At 39.3% G+C, this 16,766-nt stretch overlaps 1 protein-coding gene across 5 annotated transcripts in view; it reads left to right on the forward strand.

Annotated features, from left to right (window-relative positions):
- triob (trio Rho guanine nucleotide exchange factor b) overlaps positions 1–16,766 on the forward strand; it is a 173,830-nt gene that overhangs the window by 93,051 nt on the left and 64,013 nt on the right. For all 5 annotated transcript variants that reach the window (XR_010896419.1, XR_010896420.1, XM_067400860.1 and 2 more), the window contains exons 15-18: positions 6,095–6,290; positions 9,693–9,859; positions 15,305–15,424; positions 15,803–15,994. Coding sequence is in view for 3 of the 5 variants with exons in the window: in XM_067400860.1 (XP_067256961.1) it covers positions 6,095–6,290; positions 9,693–9,859; positions 15,305–15,424; positions 15,803–15,994 (675 nt within the window). In the remaining 2 variants the exon portion in view is untranslated. The remainder of the gene's footprint in view (positions 1–6,094; positions 6,291–9,692; positions 9,860–15,304; positions 15,425–15,802; positions 15,995–16,766) is intronic.

Consider the following 16,766-nt stretch of genomic DNA (forward strand, 5'->3'; position numbering starts at 1 on the left):
AGGGGATCTGTCTCTAGGGCACATCTAGTTGTCATGATCTCCGCTGACATTCAGGGCTGTTGTGCTTGTCACTAGGTGCAGGTCCACCATCTGATCTGGATATGGACCAGATATGGCTGAGTACGGTAACCTCGGGATAAGGTTGAAAGAGAGAGAGACCTATATAATAGATGCCATTCTATTTTAAGATGTAAAAAGTACTGTACATCAGGTGTTATGGGAAGTGTTCCCTGTTCCGGCTGACCTAATTTATGCAGCCTAATAATCCTTTAACAGATTTGAATTATAGAAATGTGATTGTAACGATCACCGTTCTAATAAAACGCTGCACTTGGATCCCCTGCCTGAGTCTCCCATTCGTAACAGAAGACTTCGCCACACCAGATCCAGCAGCTTCGGTGAGCTTTTACCAGTCTCAGCATGGACCCAACAATACAACTGGTCAGCCTCCGCCAAGGTACCCGTACCCTCGAGGTGCACATTCAGAACTTTTTGGATATAGCTTATTTATCTGATCTGCCGGACTGTGCCCTCATAGACTTCTTTGGTTACGGATTAAATGAACCATTGAGGACTTATCTACTTACCAATGGTCCCCGTGGATCGTTCATGGAATTCCTGGACTTTGCCCTGCTCGCAGTTGGTTCGACTTTCACTGTGGGTGTCGCGGAGGATTCCGACACCACGGTGAATCCCGTAATGGCTGCCATGCCCGAGAACACGCACAAAATGGCGGCCACAACCACAAGTCACGCATCCGCTGATCGCCCAGAGAAACGCCACGTCTCCGCTGATCGTCCAGAGCAACGTTGCGCCCTCGTTGATCGCCCAGAGCCACGCCACGTCTCCGCTGATCGCCCAGAGTCACGTCTCGTCTCTAGATCAGCCAGGGAGCGGAGAGGATTGCGTTCCAGTGTGGCTGATCCGCCGCTGATTTCAGTCCGAGCAGCTGGCATCTCCAAGTCCTCGCCGGCCGCTTCGCTCTCAAACCAGCCGGCCGCTTCGCTCTCAAGCCAGCCGGACGCTTCGCTCTCAAGCCAGCCGGACGCTTCGCTCTCAAGCCTGCCGGACGCTTCGCTCTCAAGCCTGCCGGACGCTTCGCTCTCAAGCCTGCCGGACGCTTCGCTCTCAAGCCTGCCGGACGCTTCGCTCGCAAGTTCGCCGGTTGCAACGCTCTCAAGTTCGCCGGCTGCAACGCTCTCAAGTTCGCCGGTTGCAACGCTCTCAAGCGTCCCGGACGCGATGGACAAAGTGGCTGCCTTGCCAGTGCCCTCGGGCAAGATGGCCGCCCCTGCAATGAGTAAGGATGTAGGGGGCGTTCCAGCCAGTGAGTCCATTCCAGAGGCCGCTCCAGCCAGTGAGTCCACTCCAGAGCAGCCTGCTCTCCTGGTCAGTCCTGTCTTGGCCCAGAGGGCTGTGCTCACTTTTTATGTTTTGGCTGTCCTGCGTGCGTTGAGGATAAACTCGAGCTCTATGGACTTTGGAGCAGTCTGCCAGCCCGAGCAGCCCGCTGTCGTCCCAGAGCAGCCCGCTGTCGTCCCAGGGCAGCCCGCTGTCGTCCCAGGGCAGCCCGCTGTCGTCCCAGAGCAGCCCGAGCCTGCTGCCGTCACAGAGCGGCTCGCTGCCGATCTAGAACAGCCTGTGCCCATCCCAGAGCTGCTAGCTCTCCCTGACACGGCCACGGAGGCCGTCACCGAGCTGCCCGCTCTCCCTGACACGGCCACGGAGGCCGTCACCGAGCTGCCCGCTCTCCCTGACACGGCCACGGAGGCCATCACCGAGCTGCCCGCTCTCCCTGACACGGCCACGGAGGCCGTCACCGAGCTGCCCGCTCTCACTGACACGGCCACGGAGCACCCTTGGTCGGCCCTGCCACCACCGCTCAGGCCATCTGCCCTGCAGGCGCCACCCGAGCTCCTTGCCCATGAACCCGCCAATGGGGGGGGGCAGTATACCTAGGGGTGGGGAGCTTGTGGGTGGGGACCCTGCCCGGCCACTGCCGTCATTGGCCTTTGAACAATTATGGCCGTTTATGGACCCTAACCTGCCGTGGTTACCCAAGCCACCTGACCTACTGTGGTTACCCAAACCATCTAACCTGCCATGGCTGCCTGACCCGCCTGACCTGCCGTGGTTGCCCGAGCCACCTGACCCGCCAAGGAGTTATGGCACTCCTGACCTGCACTGGCTGCCCGTAGCACCTGACCCGCCATGGTTACCCGTGGCGCCTGATCCACCATGGCTACCCTGGAGCCTGCATTGGAGACCATGGTCCCGCTATAGCTCCAATGTACCCACCCTCCCTCCCTATTCGTGCCTTTTACGTCGCGAGGACGCGCCTTCCGGAAGGGGGGCGTTATGTAACGATCACCGTCTGCTCCTGTCACTCCCCGGACTACACTTCCCACAATTCTCTCTGCCAATCACTTGCACTCACTCCACCAATCACTACACTAATCACCACACCCAGCTGCCATGCATTACCTGGACTATAAAAGACTCACACACTCATCACCTGATCGCGAAGTCTTGTTGTCACTTGTGTCACATTTCTGAGCGTTTCCTTGTATCCTGTTTGCCTGTCTGTCATTGATTTTGCCTGATTCCTGTTTTACGACCCATTGCTGCCTCCCTCGATCCTAGCCTGTACCCTGACTACGACTCTGCCTGTTCCTTATTGCTCCTGTTTGTTCCTGTTTGACCCTGCCTGAACGACCACGCTCACTTCTAATAAAACGCTGCACTTGGATCCCCTGCCTGAGTCTCCCATTCGTAACAGTGATAGTGTGTTGGATGTATGCTAGGTTAAAGAGATGGGTCTTTAATCTAGTTTTAATGACAGAAATGTGGCTTTCAAATGAAAGTTTGTTGTCAAATAACACACCCAGGTTCCTAACTGACAAAGAAGACTTTGTCTTCAGAGCAACCATCAAGTGAGAGTATTCTAGGTTATTGTGTTTGGAGGTTTTTTTTTTCCAGGATTTAGTAGCAGGAAATCACTAGTCATCCAAGTATTATAGTGACCGTGCATGCCGTTGGTTTACAATTTAGCCACTGTATCAAATGAATATGTAGGGTTGTGTTTGTTTTCTTCTAAGGAAGTCGCAAAGTAAGCAGATCTAGCAGTTTTTAAGGCCTTTCTGTAGACAGAAACACTATCCTTCTACATAATGCAAAATACTAGGGGCATATTTAATGATGCCCCAAAATAGGCAGTTAAAAAAATTAATTTTAAAAAAATCTATGGGGTATTTTGAGCTGAAACTTCACAGACACATTCAGGGGACACCTTAGACTTATATTACATCTTGTGAAAAAGCATTCTAGGGCACCTTTAAAGTCAAGATGTAACAACCTATTTAATATTTCTGGACCCGCTTTATATTTGTGTCTTTAACTACTGTGTACTAACATTAAATTAATCATTTAATGCAATGTACTTATTGTGTTCATACATGTTTTTTCACTGTACTTACATGTAAGTACTTGCATGCAATTGCATTTGTAATTAATATATGCAATTATACAAATTGTTTAGGCTATTAAGGAAATGTAAGCTTACCAAAGACGAACTGTTATTTTAAATAAATGTTCATTTAAAAGTAGCCTACTCCTGTGTAATGTGTTACAATAACATCACACTTAACACTGAGAATTTAAATAATTTTAATCTGACAATCGAGTTCAGGTCGGGTACGGATATCTAAATCAGAGAAAATCATAGGTTCAGGTGGGTGGCGGGTGGATGATTTATTTTTTAACAGTGAATCCGCAGTGAATTAGAGCTGATCCGCACATCTCTACTGTTGACCCTTCATTTACTCCTTAACTTACTCTTAAACCTAACTATACTACAAAATCTATCCATAACCTTAACCATATCCCACCTCAGCTGCAGCAAGCTGCACAGGGCTCATTTGTCCCTCTGGCTATGCCTTGGTCACTCATCATCCTAGTTCCAGCATGGAATTCAGGGCCTCCAGCTTTGCCTCAGCTCTCCACCCCTTCAGCTCCATGAGCTCCTCCTTCTCTCCAGCTCCACCTTGATCCTCACTCCCTCCAACATCTGCCAAGCCCCCATCTCCACCTTGGTAACCGTGAGCCAGCGGCTCCACCTTGGGCTTCCAAGCCATCGATATTGCCCTGGTCCATCGTCCTCTCAGCTCCGCCTGGCTCTCCACATCTTCTGACTGCCTCCGTCTGTCGGTTCCCAGGTTCCGCTGGGACCGTTAATCAATGCTCCACCCTGGCTCCTCCCACCATCAGATCTGCTGTGGTGTCTCCCTCTACCGGCTCCTCCAGGTCCCTGTCTGTCAACAGCTCCTCGGTCACCTCCTAAACCCTCTCTTGCCCTCCACAGTTGGACTTTAAGTTACAGTGTGAGGACACCCCTTATGGTAGAGAGGAGTAATGTCACATTTATGTTCTGTCATGTGGACTCTTTTGACATTCTGTTCTGTTTCCCCGCTCTGTTTGGTTTCGGTTTCCTTGGTTATTTCCTTGTTTGTTTCCATAGTTACATATTAGTCCCATCTGTTTCCTGTCTCGTTATTTTCACCATATATATATTCTCCCCGTTTTGTTCTATTCCTTGTCGGTTATCATTTTAGTTTATATGAGGTTAGTGTGTATATTCTCCTGAGTGTTTTTGTTGTATCAAAGACTATTTCCATTAATTATCGTGCCATTATTAATCATCCATTATGTGTCGTGCGTGTTGGATTGCCACCACAGCATGACACAGAAAGCCCATTATCCTTTGCGATTGACCTTTGGTGGCTGTGTTTTAAATGTTTTGTTCATAGGAAACCCTATATGATGTAATCAGAGTGCACAAAACGAGTCAGCTTTTGTAGTAAAAGTGATATCGCTCTCTGTAACATAATCCAATACAGATCAAGGAGTATCATATTCCAGGGGGAGCTCTGAAAGTGCTCACGTTCCACTGATACTTTGCTGATAGATTAGGTAAAACCAAGAAGACATTGTATAGACAAAAAGCATGCAAATATTGATGCCTTCACAACTTGAAATCTGTACAAAGACAGCATAGGTGGATGTCATGTATGACTTCCAGTATATATGGGATGGTAGGTGACGATTGTAGATGAACTCCTCCTTGTTGCACTTAACATTATTACTCAGAGCAGGGCGGGTTGGCACTGTCAGTCAAGGGGGCAGGGTGCCAGAAGGTACAGCAGTGGGTGTGTGATTTCCCAAACGCTGCTCCCACACGTTGAAGAACAAATTTAATTCTTAAAGAAAATGGTTGTGTTCCCGCTGTGTTCCCATCAATGCTTCACTCAGAACAGTGGTGAAAATGCTCATGTTAATTAGTGAAGGAGGAATTCTCAATCACACAGCAGTGCAGAGTGAGTAACTTTTGACGAGAGGAATGTGGGAGGATAAGTTGTTTAAATTATGTCTTTAAACTTTACCAAATCACTGTGAAAGTGACAATTGTTGTTTTTATGAACTTAAGCACTGTTTTTTTGTTGTTTTTTTTTTTATTTCTGTATTGTTGTTGAGGAATAATTTTGTGTGCTGCACTGTAAAGTTTTGAATAGATGCTCTGTATGACGTGATGTTAGAAGTGTGGATATTTGCTAATTTATTGGCTGAAGTGAACTGCTTGCCAAGCGCTTGTTCTCTGATTCATGTTGCTCATGTTTTTACCCACCTGTTGTCAGGGCAACCTCTTATAGCCTATTAATTTGTTGATTTTCTCTTGCATGTTCAACATAATTTCTGGGAATATTTCATTTTTAATAGTCAGCCAATATGCTTTCACAGCAGATTACGAAAGCATAATAGTCAGTTAATTGTACATGTATCCCTCAGCTTTGTTTTCATTATTAATTTTGTCTTAATCTTAACTAATTATAATATGGTCTGCCTAAGGTCCATTTACAGTACAAGTATAATACATTTTTTGAATACTTTATTTTATGTATTTTTAAATATTAAATACTGCTTCCAATATTTGCTTTTTCAGACTAATACATTGAATTCAAAATGTGTTATTTCAAGGGTATGGTCACTGATACATTATGCATGCTTCATTATGGTGTTGTTGTGTGGATTTGTTGTGTAGGTCATCTCAGACCTGGAGTCATGGAATGAGGAGCTGTCTCAGCAGATGAATGAGTTTGACACTGAGGATCTGACGCTAGCTGAGCAGAGACTGCAGCATCACGCTGATAAAGCTCTCACTATGAACAACCTCACATTCCATGTCATACACCAGGGACAGGAACTCTTACAGTACGTCACAGAAGTCCAGGCCTCAGGTGAGCAGTCATATAAAACTATAGTAGCATGTAAATAATACTAAAAATGTATCCAAAATACAGTAAAACAATAATATTGTCAAATGGTATTACAATTTAAAATAACTGGTTTCTATCTGAATATATTTTAAAATGTAATTTATCCCTGTGGTGGCAAAGCTGAATTTTCAGCATCATTACTCCAGTCTTCAGTGTCACATGATCCTTCAGAAATCATCTAATATGCTGATTTGGTACAAAATTATTAATAATGATTCTTAATTTTATCAATTTTGAAAACAGTTTTTTTTTTTTTTTTTTTTTTTTGTGTTTGATATTTTTGTGGAAAATGTTTTACTTTTTTCCATTTTTTTTTTTTTTTTTTTTTATGAATAGAAAGTTCAAAAGAACAGCAATTATTTGACATTTAAATGACTGAATGGCACTGAAGACTGGAGTAACGACTGCTGAAAATTTAGCATTGCCATCACAGGAATAAATTACATAAATTATACTCAAATAGAAAACAGTTCTTTTAAATTGTAATAATATTTTACAATATTACTGTTTTTCTGTATTTTATGATCAAATAAATACAACATTGGTGAGCATAAGACATTTTACTCAAAACATTTAAAAAATCATAATTATTCCACACTTTTGAGCATTAGTATGCATTTGATGTCTTTCCATGAGCCGTCTTTGTGTCTTTGTATAATGGTTTTGAAAGCGAACCTTTGCGGTCATCACGTGAGGCATCAGAGATGTGTGTGTGTTAGTGTGTCAGTCCAGAGCAGGCTTAAGGGGGTGGAGAGGACGCAGCCAAACGCTAAACTCTAAAGCCAAACACAGCAGGTTCAACCAGACACCCTGCAACCCTCCCTCCCTTCCTCCCACCCGGCCCTGTAATCCTATAGACTCACACTGCCTAGCAAAATCACTGGTCAAACACACACACACACACACACACAAGATTTGACATCTGACAGCACGCACAGATACCAGAGAGCAAAACGAATCCTCATTTTACTAGCATCGTTTTGTGGAGGCACATATACAAACGCAAAGCTGGAGTACTCTCAGAGTTTCAGCCCATTGCAACTCTGGGCTACGGGTGTAAAATGTGAGTATGTCTGTGTGTGTGATAACGTGTGTGCTAAGAATGCTAAGACCCAGATATCTGCGCTTCTGTATGCTGATTGTGTTTTATCTCAGTTATTATTTTCAGTGTTGATTTAGCTTATTTTTCCATGTAGTTGGTGACTTTTGATTTCAATTTTGATTTCATACTAAAGACAGTAGGAAATCAAAATTTACCCCATTTACTTCCTGCATATTTTAGGTCATATTGTGTGTGATTCATCAGTGCACATTATTCTAAAGAAAAAAACAGAATGTAAAAACTTTGTAACTTTGTCAGTTGAAACTAATAATATCATAGTAATAATAAAAATATTATCATCACTAACAATATCTGCAATCTAATCAAATCCCTATATATAAAATCAAATATTCCAGCTGACATTTCGCAAAATGTCACATTACAGAAGTTAAACACATTGCAAATGTCTTTTGATGCCTTTAAAGCTGAAATGTGTCATTCCTGAATCTACCCCCCTTAATACCCTAACACAACCCAAATCCAAATTTACAGTTCCACCCCAAAATCTCACCATTGATTGCATTAATGTCGCTGTGCCTGGCTTGCCGGGATGCTGAGCAATTTTGATGGCACCAAAGAGCTAAAGCACTACTTAATTGTATAGTTGTCCTTGCATATTTTAGTTCACGCAGAAATGCCAATGTCTTTCCAACCCTGTATGGGAAGATAAAATAAGATATTTTAAGAAATGTATTAGTATTACAATGGAAGTCGATAACCAGAGGTTTCAAACATTCTTCAAAATATCTTCTTTGTGTTATGCAGAAGAAGAAAGTCATAAATGTTTGAAACAACATGATGGTGAATAAACGATGCAAGAAGTTTCATCTTTTTAAACTGGGATTAGACAAAGAACAATTAGGGTAATAATTCACCTGATTCCTTGTTAAATTCCCATAATTTAATTAGAGTTTCAAATAAATCAAATATGTGTGATCCTCCTCCTCTCTCCTGTTTATTGTGGCCTGTCTAATGCCTGTGTTCTTTAATCTGGTCTTTGTCTCGTCCAATTGATGTCTTGGCCAAAAATTACCGGCACACTCAGGCTTGATAAAGTCCTCATACTAAAGTCTACTGACGGATTACCAACATATCCTGCTTTTGCATGTGGTGCTATTTCTTTTTTTATCCAGTTGATATTTCCTTTCCTTGATCTGTGAAAGATCCCATAATTAAACTCAGGAAACCTGTTTAAAACATGTTCATGTGATATCATGTCATGTCATTAAATGAAATACATTTTTATATTATGAATATTTTGTAATATATATTTTGTAATATTTTTCAGTTTTTCATTGTCATGATTCTCATTAGATCTTCTTTACAGTAATGCATTATTGAAAATCATCCTATCTGGACAATATATGGTCACACTTTAGATTACGGTCTAATTCTCACTAATAACTAACTATTAATTATGACTTTTGCCTCAATAAACTCCTAATTACTGCTTATTAATAGTCAGTAAGGTAGCTGTTAAGTTAGGTATGGGGTAGGATTATGGGATGTAGAATATGGTCATGCAGAATAAGGCATTAATATGTGCTTTATAAGTACTAATAAACAGCCAATATCCTATTAATAAGCATGCTAAATGTTACAATCACACCTTCCTGGATTCCAATTCCTAGCATCCTCCTGTTCTCCACACCTGTCTTCACTTCCCTCATCTGTCTTCCCGGCATCTCCCCGGATTCCCAGCACCTGTTTGTCCTCATCAGCACTCCCTTTAAGTTGGACTCACTCCCCGTACTCCTTGTCGGTTATATTGTTTGATACATGTGTGTTATGCTGCTTGTCCGTTCCTTGTTGACATTAAAACCATTATTATTGTGGATTCCCGTACTCACCTCGTCTCTACAACACAGCATGCTAACACTAATAAGCAACTAGTTAATAGTGAGAATTGGACCCTAAACTAAAGTGTTACCCAATATATGTACATATCAGCGTTATGTTAGTATCATTGATAATCTATTATTGTTTGTTGATATTTTTAATTTAGATGAGATAGATCGATAAATGGATAGACAGACAGACAGACAGATGGATATTGTATGTCCTTTAAATGTTTAATATATTTTTTCATTGAATGAAATTTGACCTAAATGTTTTTACAAATACATCACATAAATACATCACATAAAGGAAAACAACTAAATCCATTTTGACAAAAGCTCAATTTATTAGTGTCATGGGAGATTATTTACACCCTTGTTTTCTTTCAATTATGATTATTTATGCTGTCTTTCTATGTCAAGGTGTGGAGTTGTTGTGCGACCGCGATGTTGACATGGCGACGCGGGTGCAGGATCTGTTAGATTTCCTGCATGAGAAACAGCAGGAGCTGGACGCAGCCGCAGAGCAGCACAGACGACACCTGGAGCAGTGCGTGCAGCTCCGCCACTTACAGGCCGAGGTCAAACAGGTAACGTCTTTCTGACTGACTGACTGACTGACTGACTGTCTGTCTGTCTCTATGTTCCCCCACCCACCAACTCAAGAACTCACTTGGGCACATACATGCATGCTCATGTAAGCATGGATTTAAATTTCAGATCATGATACAGCTTTGTCAGCAGAGAACAAAACAACCACTGTGTGATATGTTCCTTCTAACGCTCCGCCATATTTAATGTGCCATGATTAATTATGCAATAGAGATTTTATTTTAGAGGTGGGAATTTCCTCTGTCTGTACCTGAGCAGTGACTCATGGGCTATGAATGTAGGCTATACAGAGGCTGAAAATCAGACATTACCTTGTACACTAATACTTCTGACGCCTTGTTACATATCTTAGGTTTATTGTCTCACGATGTAGGTTTTTTTTTGTGGGTTTTTTTTTTTTTTTTTTTGTGTGTGTGTGATGTAACTATGATAGGTTGTGTCTCCTTCCAGTAAACAATGATAATTAAGCTGTTTTGTATTGTTTTTTGATTAATGATTTTTTTTTTTTTTTTGATGAATGAAATATTTTAATTTTATTCAATAAATACACTGTCATTCAAATGTGTTCGTTTAAAACTCCAGAATTATTTTTAATATTCTGAAAGATTCTTAGACTGCTTAAATAACATCACGTAATATTTCAATATGGCTTCATGGTAACAATGAATGTAATTGTATATGATATAAAATATATAACAATAGATATATAATGTCATATTTTTAAATATAATGGTTTTGTTATAATAACATGATGATTATCTCTAAGGTAGACAGCTAAACTAATAACCATGTCATGTCAAAAAAAAAATGAAAAATTCAGCCAGCTGTTTGTTATCTTGTCAATTTTTGTGCCTTTAGCCCCCAAATACATATATAGCCTTTACCTCAGATACAATACTTTTTATATATATTCCTCAGTTATTAAAAAAAATACTATGAACAAAACTAAAAATCATTAAAGCTGCTAGTTTAATGTCAATATGTCAAAGCATTGCAGAGATACAGACTCAACAGTCATTTTGGCATCAAGCCTCTAATTCGTTGCCGCGGTATATGAAAACTGTTTTGTCTATCAACACAAAATCCATAGCTTTTTGTCGGCATGGTCTGAAGGTGATACAATTTGATTTTGGTGAAAATTGGACCAACGGTCTAGGAGGAGATTGTAAAAGTATGATTTTAAAGAAAATCAAAATGGTGGAGACGAAGTTTTGCTGACTTTGGCAAAATTGGCATCAGTGTGTTCAGCATGACCCACGAAATCAATTAAGACCAGTCTCATTACAATAGGCCACATTTAAATAAAGCTATTAACATTTTTTTTTTTTTTTAAATTTCATTATAACATTTGACCACAAGGAAGCACGGTCTCAAAACTTTTTGAGTACCTTCAGAATATGGTGCTGATGGAACATACTGAGTTTCATAATGGTACACTAATGCATTCATAAAATATTTTACTTTATATCATAATCCTGTATTGTAGTTTATGGCAATTTCATTTTTTGTTTAATTATAGCGCCACCAAGAGGCACAGTCCCACCGCTTTTTTATGTGTCCTCAGAGTGAGCCCATACATACGTGTCAAATTTGGTAAAAATATCTAATTTTGTTTCAGAGTTATAGACATTTATATGTATGAGAACATAAAAAAATGACCCATGTAAGACTTTTTGATTTTTTTTTTTTTTTTTTTTTTGCCACTTCCTATCAAAATTTTGACATTTGGGTTTTGACACTTAGTTAACCAACTTGGGTTCTGTGTTTGCTACGCTGGTTTCGTTTTGATTGGACTAACGCTTTCGAAGATATTCGCGATTGTTTTTTAAGTGCTAAATCACCACGTTGCTCAAACCATAAGTCGAAACCTAGCAAACCTAGTGAAAATAATTCAACCACATAAAAAGTTATAAGCATATACTAAAAATTCTCCATTAGGTAGCGCTGGTCCGAAACTCCTCAGGCTCCTTCAGGGCATTGTGCTGATGACCCATACCGAGTTTCTTAATGATACGCTAATGCGTTCATAAAATACAGCATTTTAGCACAAAATTCAAAATAGCAAATTCAGATTAGCATAAATATTTGGACAGGTGGTGGTGCTAGAGGCATTGAGTTAGAGACTCCAAATTTGCTATGGGCACATTTCAGAATGCCCTCTATCAGTGTGCCAAATTTCACAACTTTCCTGCATACGGTTCTATGGGCTGCCATAGACTTAAATGGCAGAAAAATAATAATAAGAACACTAACGATTACAATAGGTGCCTACACACCTTCGGTGCTTGGCCCCTAATTAGACCTTTGTCTCATAATATATTTGGTCATTTTAACAATTCTTATTTGATACATAAATTTATAACATTTTTGAACTACTAACAACTACTGATACGTTAAGCTTTATATAATGTTTGTTAACAACTTGTTAATGCTGCCATTTTAATATTGAGTGAAGTACAGTTGGTCAGTTTTGAGTGGTGGCTCTAACTACATAGATGGGCTGATGGGAAAGAGGGCAGTTTTACAGCGCTGGACACGCTTAAAATGAGAAGGAAAAACTAGGCCAAGAGGAGCAGCTGGTGATCTCATTTCATCCTTTCATTTATTTATTTTATTATTTTTATATTTAGTTTTGTCTGGACTACTCTAGAGGAAAGGAATGATTAGAGATGTCGAGGAGCCGGGATGCCCGTGTGGTTTAAGGCCTGACACGGCCACAGAGTATTTGAGTGGGTGTGTGGTGGTTAGTAGACATGTAATCATGTTTTTTGGCTTTACAGGGAAAATATGGGGTTGGGGGGTTGGGGGGGTGTGGGGGGGGGGGGGGGGTCGTGCGTGCCTGTGTGGCAGATTTCAGTGTGTTTATTTACTTTTATGCAAGAAGTATAATTGCGTTATCTGTCACTGTCGGTGTACCAGCACTAAAGCAGGTGTGTAATGTGTGAGTCAATGTGTCAGGAATCAGTATGGAATTTAGGCCTAAAGGTGGAGTCAGAGAACATGTCTGTCAGTATGAAATATGCTCACTTTCTGCACTGATGCAACCCACCTGTTTACAGCACACCAGAAGTTGCCTCTGCTCATTTCAGAAAACAGCACTTTTTGATTTACTGAAAAAGGCAGCATTGTACACTTTGTACTGTTTTTCCTTCTTCAGTCCATGTTAGTCAAGGTTTCTCGCACAAAACCAAGAATTTAGTTCATCCTCTCTTTGACCTTTAGAATGAAACAAGCTGTTCTTTTTACAGTGCCTTTAAGACTTCTATATGTAATTGACCTCTTATTTTGTTTGGCTAACCTTTTTACAAATAAAATGAGTATCATTGACCTGAACTCCTGTACTGAATAGGCATTGATAATGTGTAGACTTCAACATTTCTTTCAGCTACCAAGTGTAGTACACTCAGCCCATTTAACATAGTTTACCATGTTTCAAATCCATTCAACAGAATCCTGAAGTCTGCAGATTCTGCCTGGGCCTGGGCTGGGTTTCCCAATAACGATGTATCTTAGCTCTTAAGAGCGCTTTCTAAGTGCGAGGTTACGAACGCTCGCTGCAATTCCACGTGCGTTTCCCAAAAATGCCCTTAACATGAACGCGCGAGAACGCGCTCTACGTGCTACTTAAGAGTCGCTGTCCGTTTCTCAAGTGCTGAATATTACCTTATAAAATCGTATCCTTTAACGTTTAACCTAATAATCGTCACCTGATGTGGTTTAAAATAAATAAATAAAGGTACCTTTCAAAAAGATTAAATTAATGTTCTTCTGGAGGAGGTAGAGCTAAACAAAGATGTAATTGTCAGACGATTTCTTTAAGCTATATATATATATATATATATATATATATATATATATATGAAGACTTCAGATGCAAAAGCCTATAAGTGCCGTCTGAAATGTTCTTCTAAAATGAGCATTTTTATCAAGCTTGTATGTTTAGGTTCAGTAATTTCACTTTAATGGCAATTAATAGGTCATTTTCTTTTCCATTAATGTGAAATAACTGAACATAAACATAGGCCTACAAGCTTGATAAAACTGTTCATTTTATAAGAAAATTTCAGATGGCACTTAGAGGCTTTTGCATCTGAAGTCTTCATATATATACACACACAGTCAAACCACAATTTATTCAGACACCTTGAACATTTCATTCATTATTACAAATTATTCACTATAGTTTTTTTTTTTTTAATGGTAGTAAAATATGACAAGATCTCAAATAACACTTTAGCAAAACATGGTCAGGTCAAAGTGTCTGAATAATTTTGGTTCCAAATTTGTATCAATTTTACTGGTAGTCCACTGTATGAAGAATTTTTGGGCATAATATGTCACAGTTTACTTTATTTTGTCATTCTCACTTACATAAATTAACCATAGTGTCTATATTTAACTTAAATTAATTATAGTTTATATATATATATATATATATATATATGTGTGTGTGTATGTGTGTGTGTTTGTGTGTGAAATCAATCAAACTGTGATTCAGTGTTTTTGAAGTTAATATCTAAACTTGTTTATGTTTTAAAATTTAGTTTATAGTTATAGTTATAGTAAAGTCAGTCACTTCAGAAACACTTGGAAGAACTCCTATAGTATTTCATAGAGCTTTAGGCCATAGGTGGTAGGCCTATATAAAGCCTATATAAAGGGTATATAGGGTGACAGTAGTACAAATTATGTACTTCATCTAGCCAATTTCTACAGGTGTACAGACAATTTTTTTATTGCAGACATGTTTTATCAGCACTATTTATGACATCATGTGTATTTTTATTTTTTTATTTTCTTCCGTTTTCTTTTCATATTAAACAACAAAGAGGATTTAAGAGGAATACAGTCAAAACCTTAGTTATGTTATACACATTGCACTTGAATAAAGGTGTAATCTGCCGGTTGTCCTGTAGGTGACCTCATAACTCTGTCTTCTTACGATGCACTTAGGGCTTAACGATTACTCCTGAGCACTCGTAGATCTACGATCATTTTCAAGTGCAACTTAAGTTACGATGCTTTTGGGAAACAGACCTTAATATTAAGATCACTCGTACGATCGTTTTTACGATCAACTTAGGCTTACGATGCTTTTGGGAAACGCAGCCCTGGTCAAGTGTTAAAGGGGACCTATTGTGCCCTTTTTCAAAGTCTTGATTTTATTTTTGTGCTATATTGGAATAGGTTTTCATGCTTGAATGTTTAAAAAGCACAGTATCTTTCACATATTTTACATAATAGCAGCGCCTCACTTTTCAGTCTGCCAGTAACGCTCTTCACATTCCTGTCTCTATGAAGCCTCTCCTTCCAAAAAGTGCAGTAGGCTCTGATTGACAAAAAACTTTTTTGACTATGGAAAATCCTGAAAATCCTGTTTTCCATGGCATGCCCCCTTTAAATCCTTCCGTTATGTATTTCAGGTCCTGGGTTGGATCCGTAATGGGGAGTCGATGCTCAATGCGGGTCTCATCACAGCCAGTTCCCTACAGGAGGCAGAACAGTTACAGCGGGAACATGAACAATTTCAGCATGCTATTGAGGTACCAAAAAGCTTTTATAAACAACACACATTTACTTAGCTATGGAAATGTGGATGTACACAATGACATACTGTTTTATTTATTTATTTATTGTTTTGTTTTGTTTTTTGTTTTGTTTCGTTTTGTTTCGTTTTTTGTTTTGTTTTGTTTCGTTTTTTGTTTCGTTTTTTTCTTTTGCTTTGTTTTTTGTTTGTTTTTTTGCTTTTTGTCTTTTTGTTTTGTTTTGTTTGTCTTTTGTTTTATTTTGCTGTCACTTATGGTAGTCAGAGTGTCTTGCATCAAAAATAATTGTAATTTTCTATAAATATTAGTCATTTTTGCTTTCTCTTCTTGTTTTCACTTTCTGTTTCATTTTCCTTCTCTCTTCTTTCTTTGCAGAAAACCCATCAGAGTGCATTGCAGGTGCAGCAGAAGGCAGAGGCTCTGCTACAGGCCAATCACTACGACATGGACATGATCCGTGACTGCGCAGAGAAGGTGGCGTCTCACTGGCAGCAGCTCATGCTAAAGATGGAAGACCGCCTTAAACTGGTCAATGCCTCAGTGGCTTTCTACAAGACATCAGAGCAGGTCAGTGAGCTTGAATTTATAGTGATGCTGTGATGGTTTGACCTCAGTCTCTTATTTCTTTTAGCGCATATCTGTCTATAATATGTTAAATATGTTTAACATTTTGTTTATTTTAATGTTTTTTTCTAACTTAGCTCTATATTGTGGACATCATTTTTAAACCATATTAGAATTTAGCCAAATCCTACTTGTAGTGAAGTAATGTAAAGGTATGTAAATGACATTAAAAACATTAAATTACAAAATACTTTCATAATTACGAGATAGAAAGCTAATATTAAGACATAGCATGTTTTAATTATGAAGTGTTTAATTTGATTTTATTAGTTGACAATATGACATAAATCAAAATTATGTAATTATTATAAGATAAAAAGTCAAAATTATGACAAAACGTTGAAAGTATGAGCTGAAATTAGCTTTTTATTTCATAATTATGACTTAGTAATGTATAATTTTGACTTTTTATCTCATAATTTTTACTTGTGTCATAATCATTATTTGCCTATATAATTTTTTTTTTCTTATGTGGTGGAAATCAGGGGTGTGACTTGAGATTGAGTTCACGAGACGAGACAAGATTTTTTACACACCATTTTTAAGAAATCCTCAATGGCGAAATACATGACTAGAAAAAGTAGTCTGCAGGTGTATTTGAAATGTTTTAACTAATCATCTTGTAATAAATGTCATTTCAGTTCTACTTTCTGAGTGTGAATTATCATATGCAGTAAAAGACAACAATACTTAAGTACTGTAAAACGTTTTGCTA

This window comes from Chanodichthys erythropterus, chromosome 2 (genome assembly GCF_024489055.1).
Source record: "Chanodichthys erythropterus isolate Z2021 chromosome 2, ASM2448905v1, whole genome shotgun sequence".
Lineage (NCBI taxonomy): Eukaryota > Metazoa > Chordata > Actinopteri > Cypriniformes > Xenocyprididae > Chanodichthys > Chanodichthys erythropterus.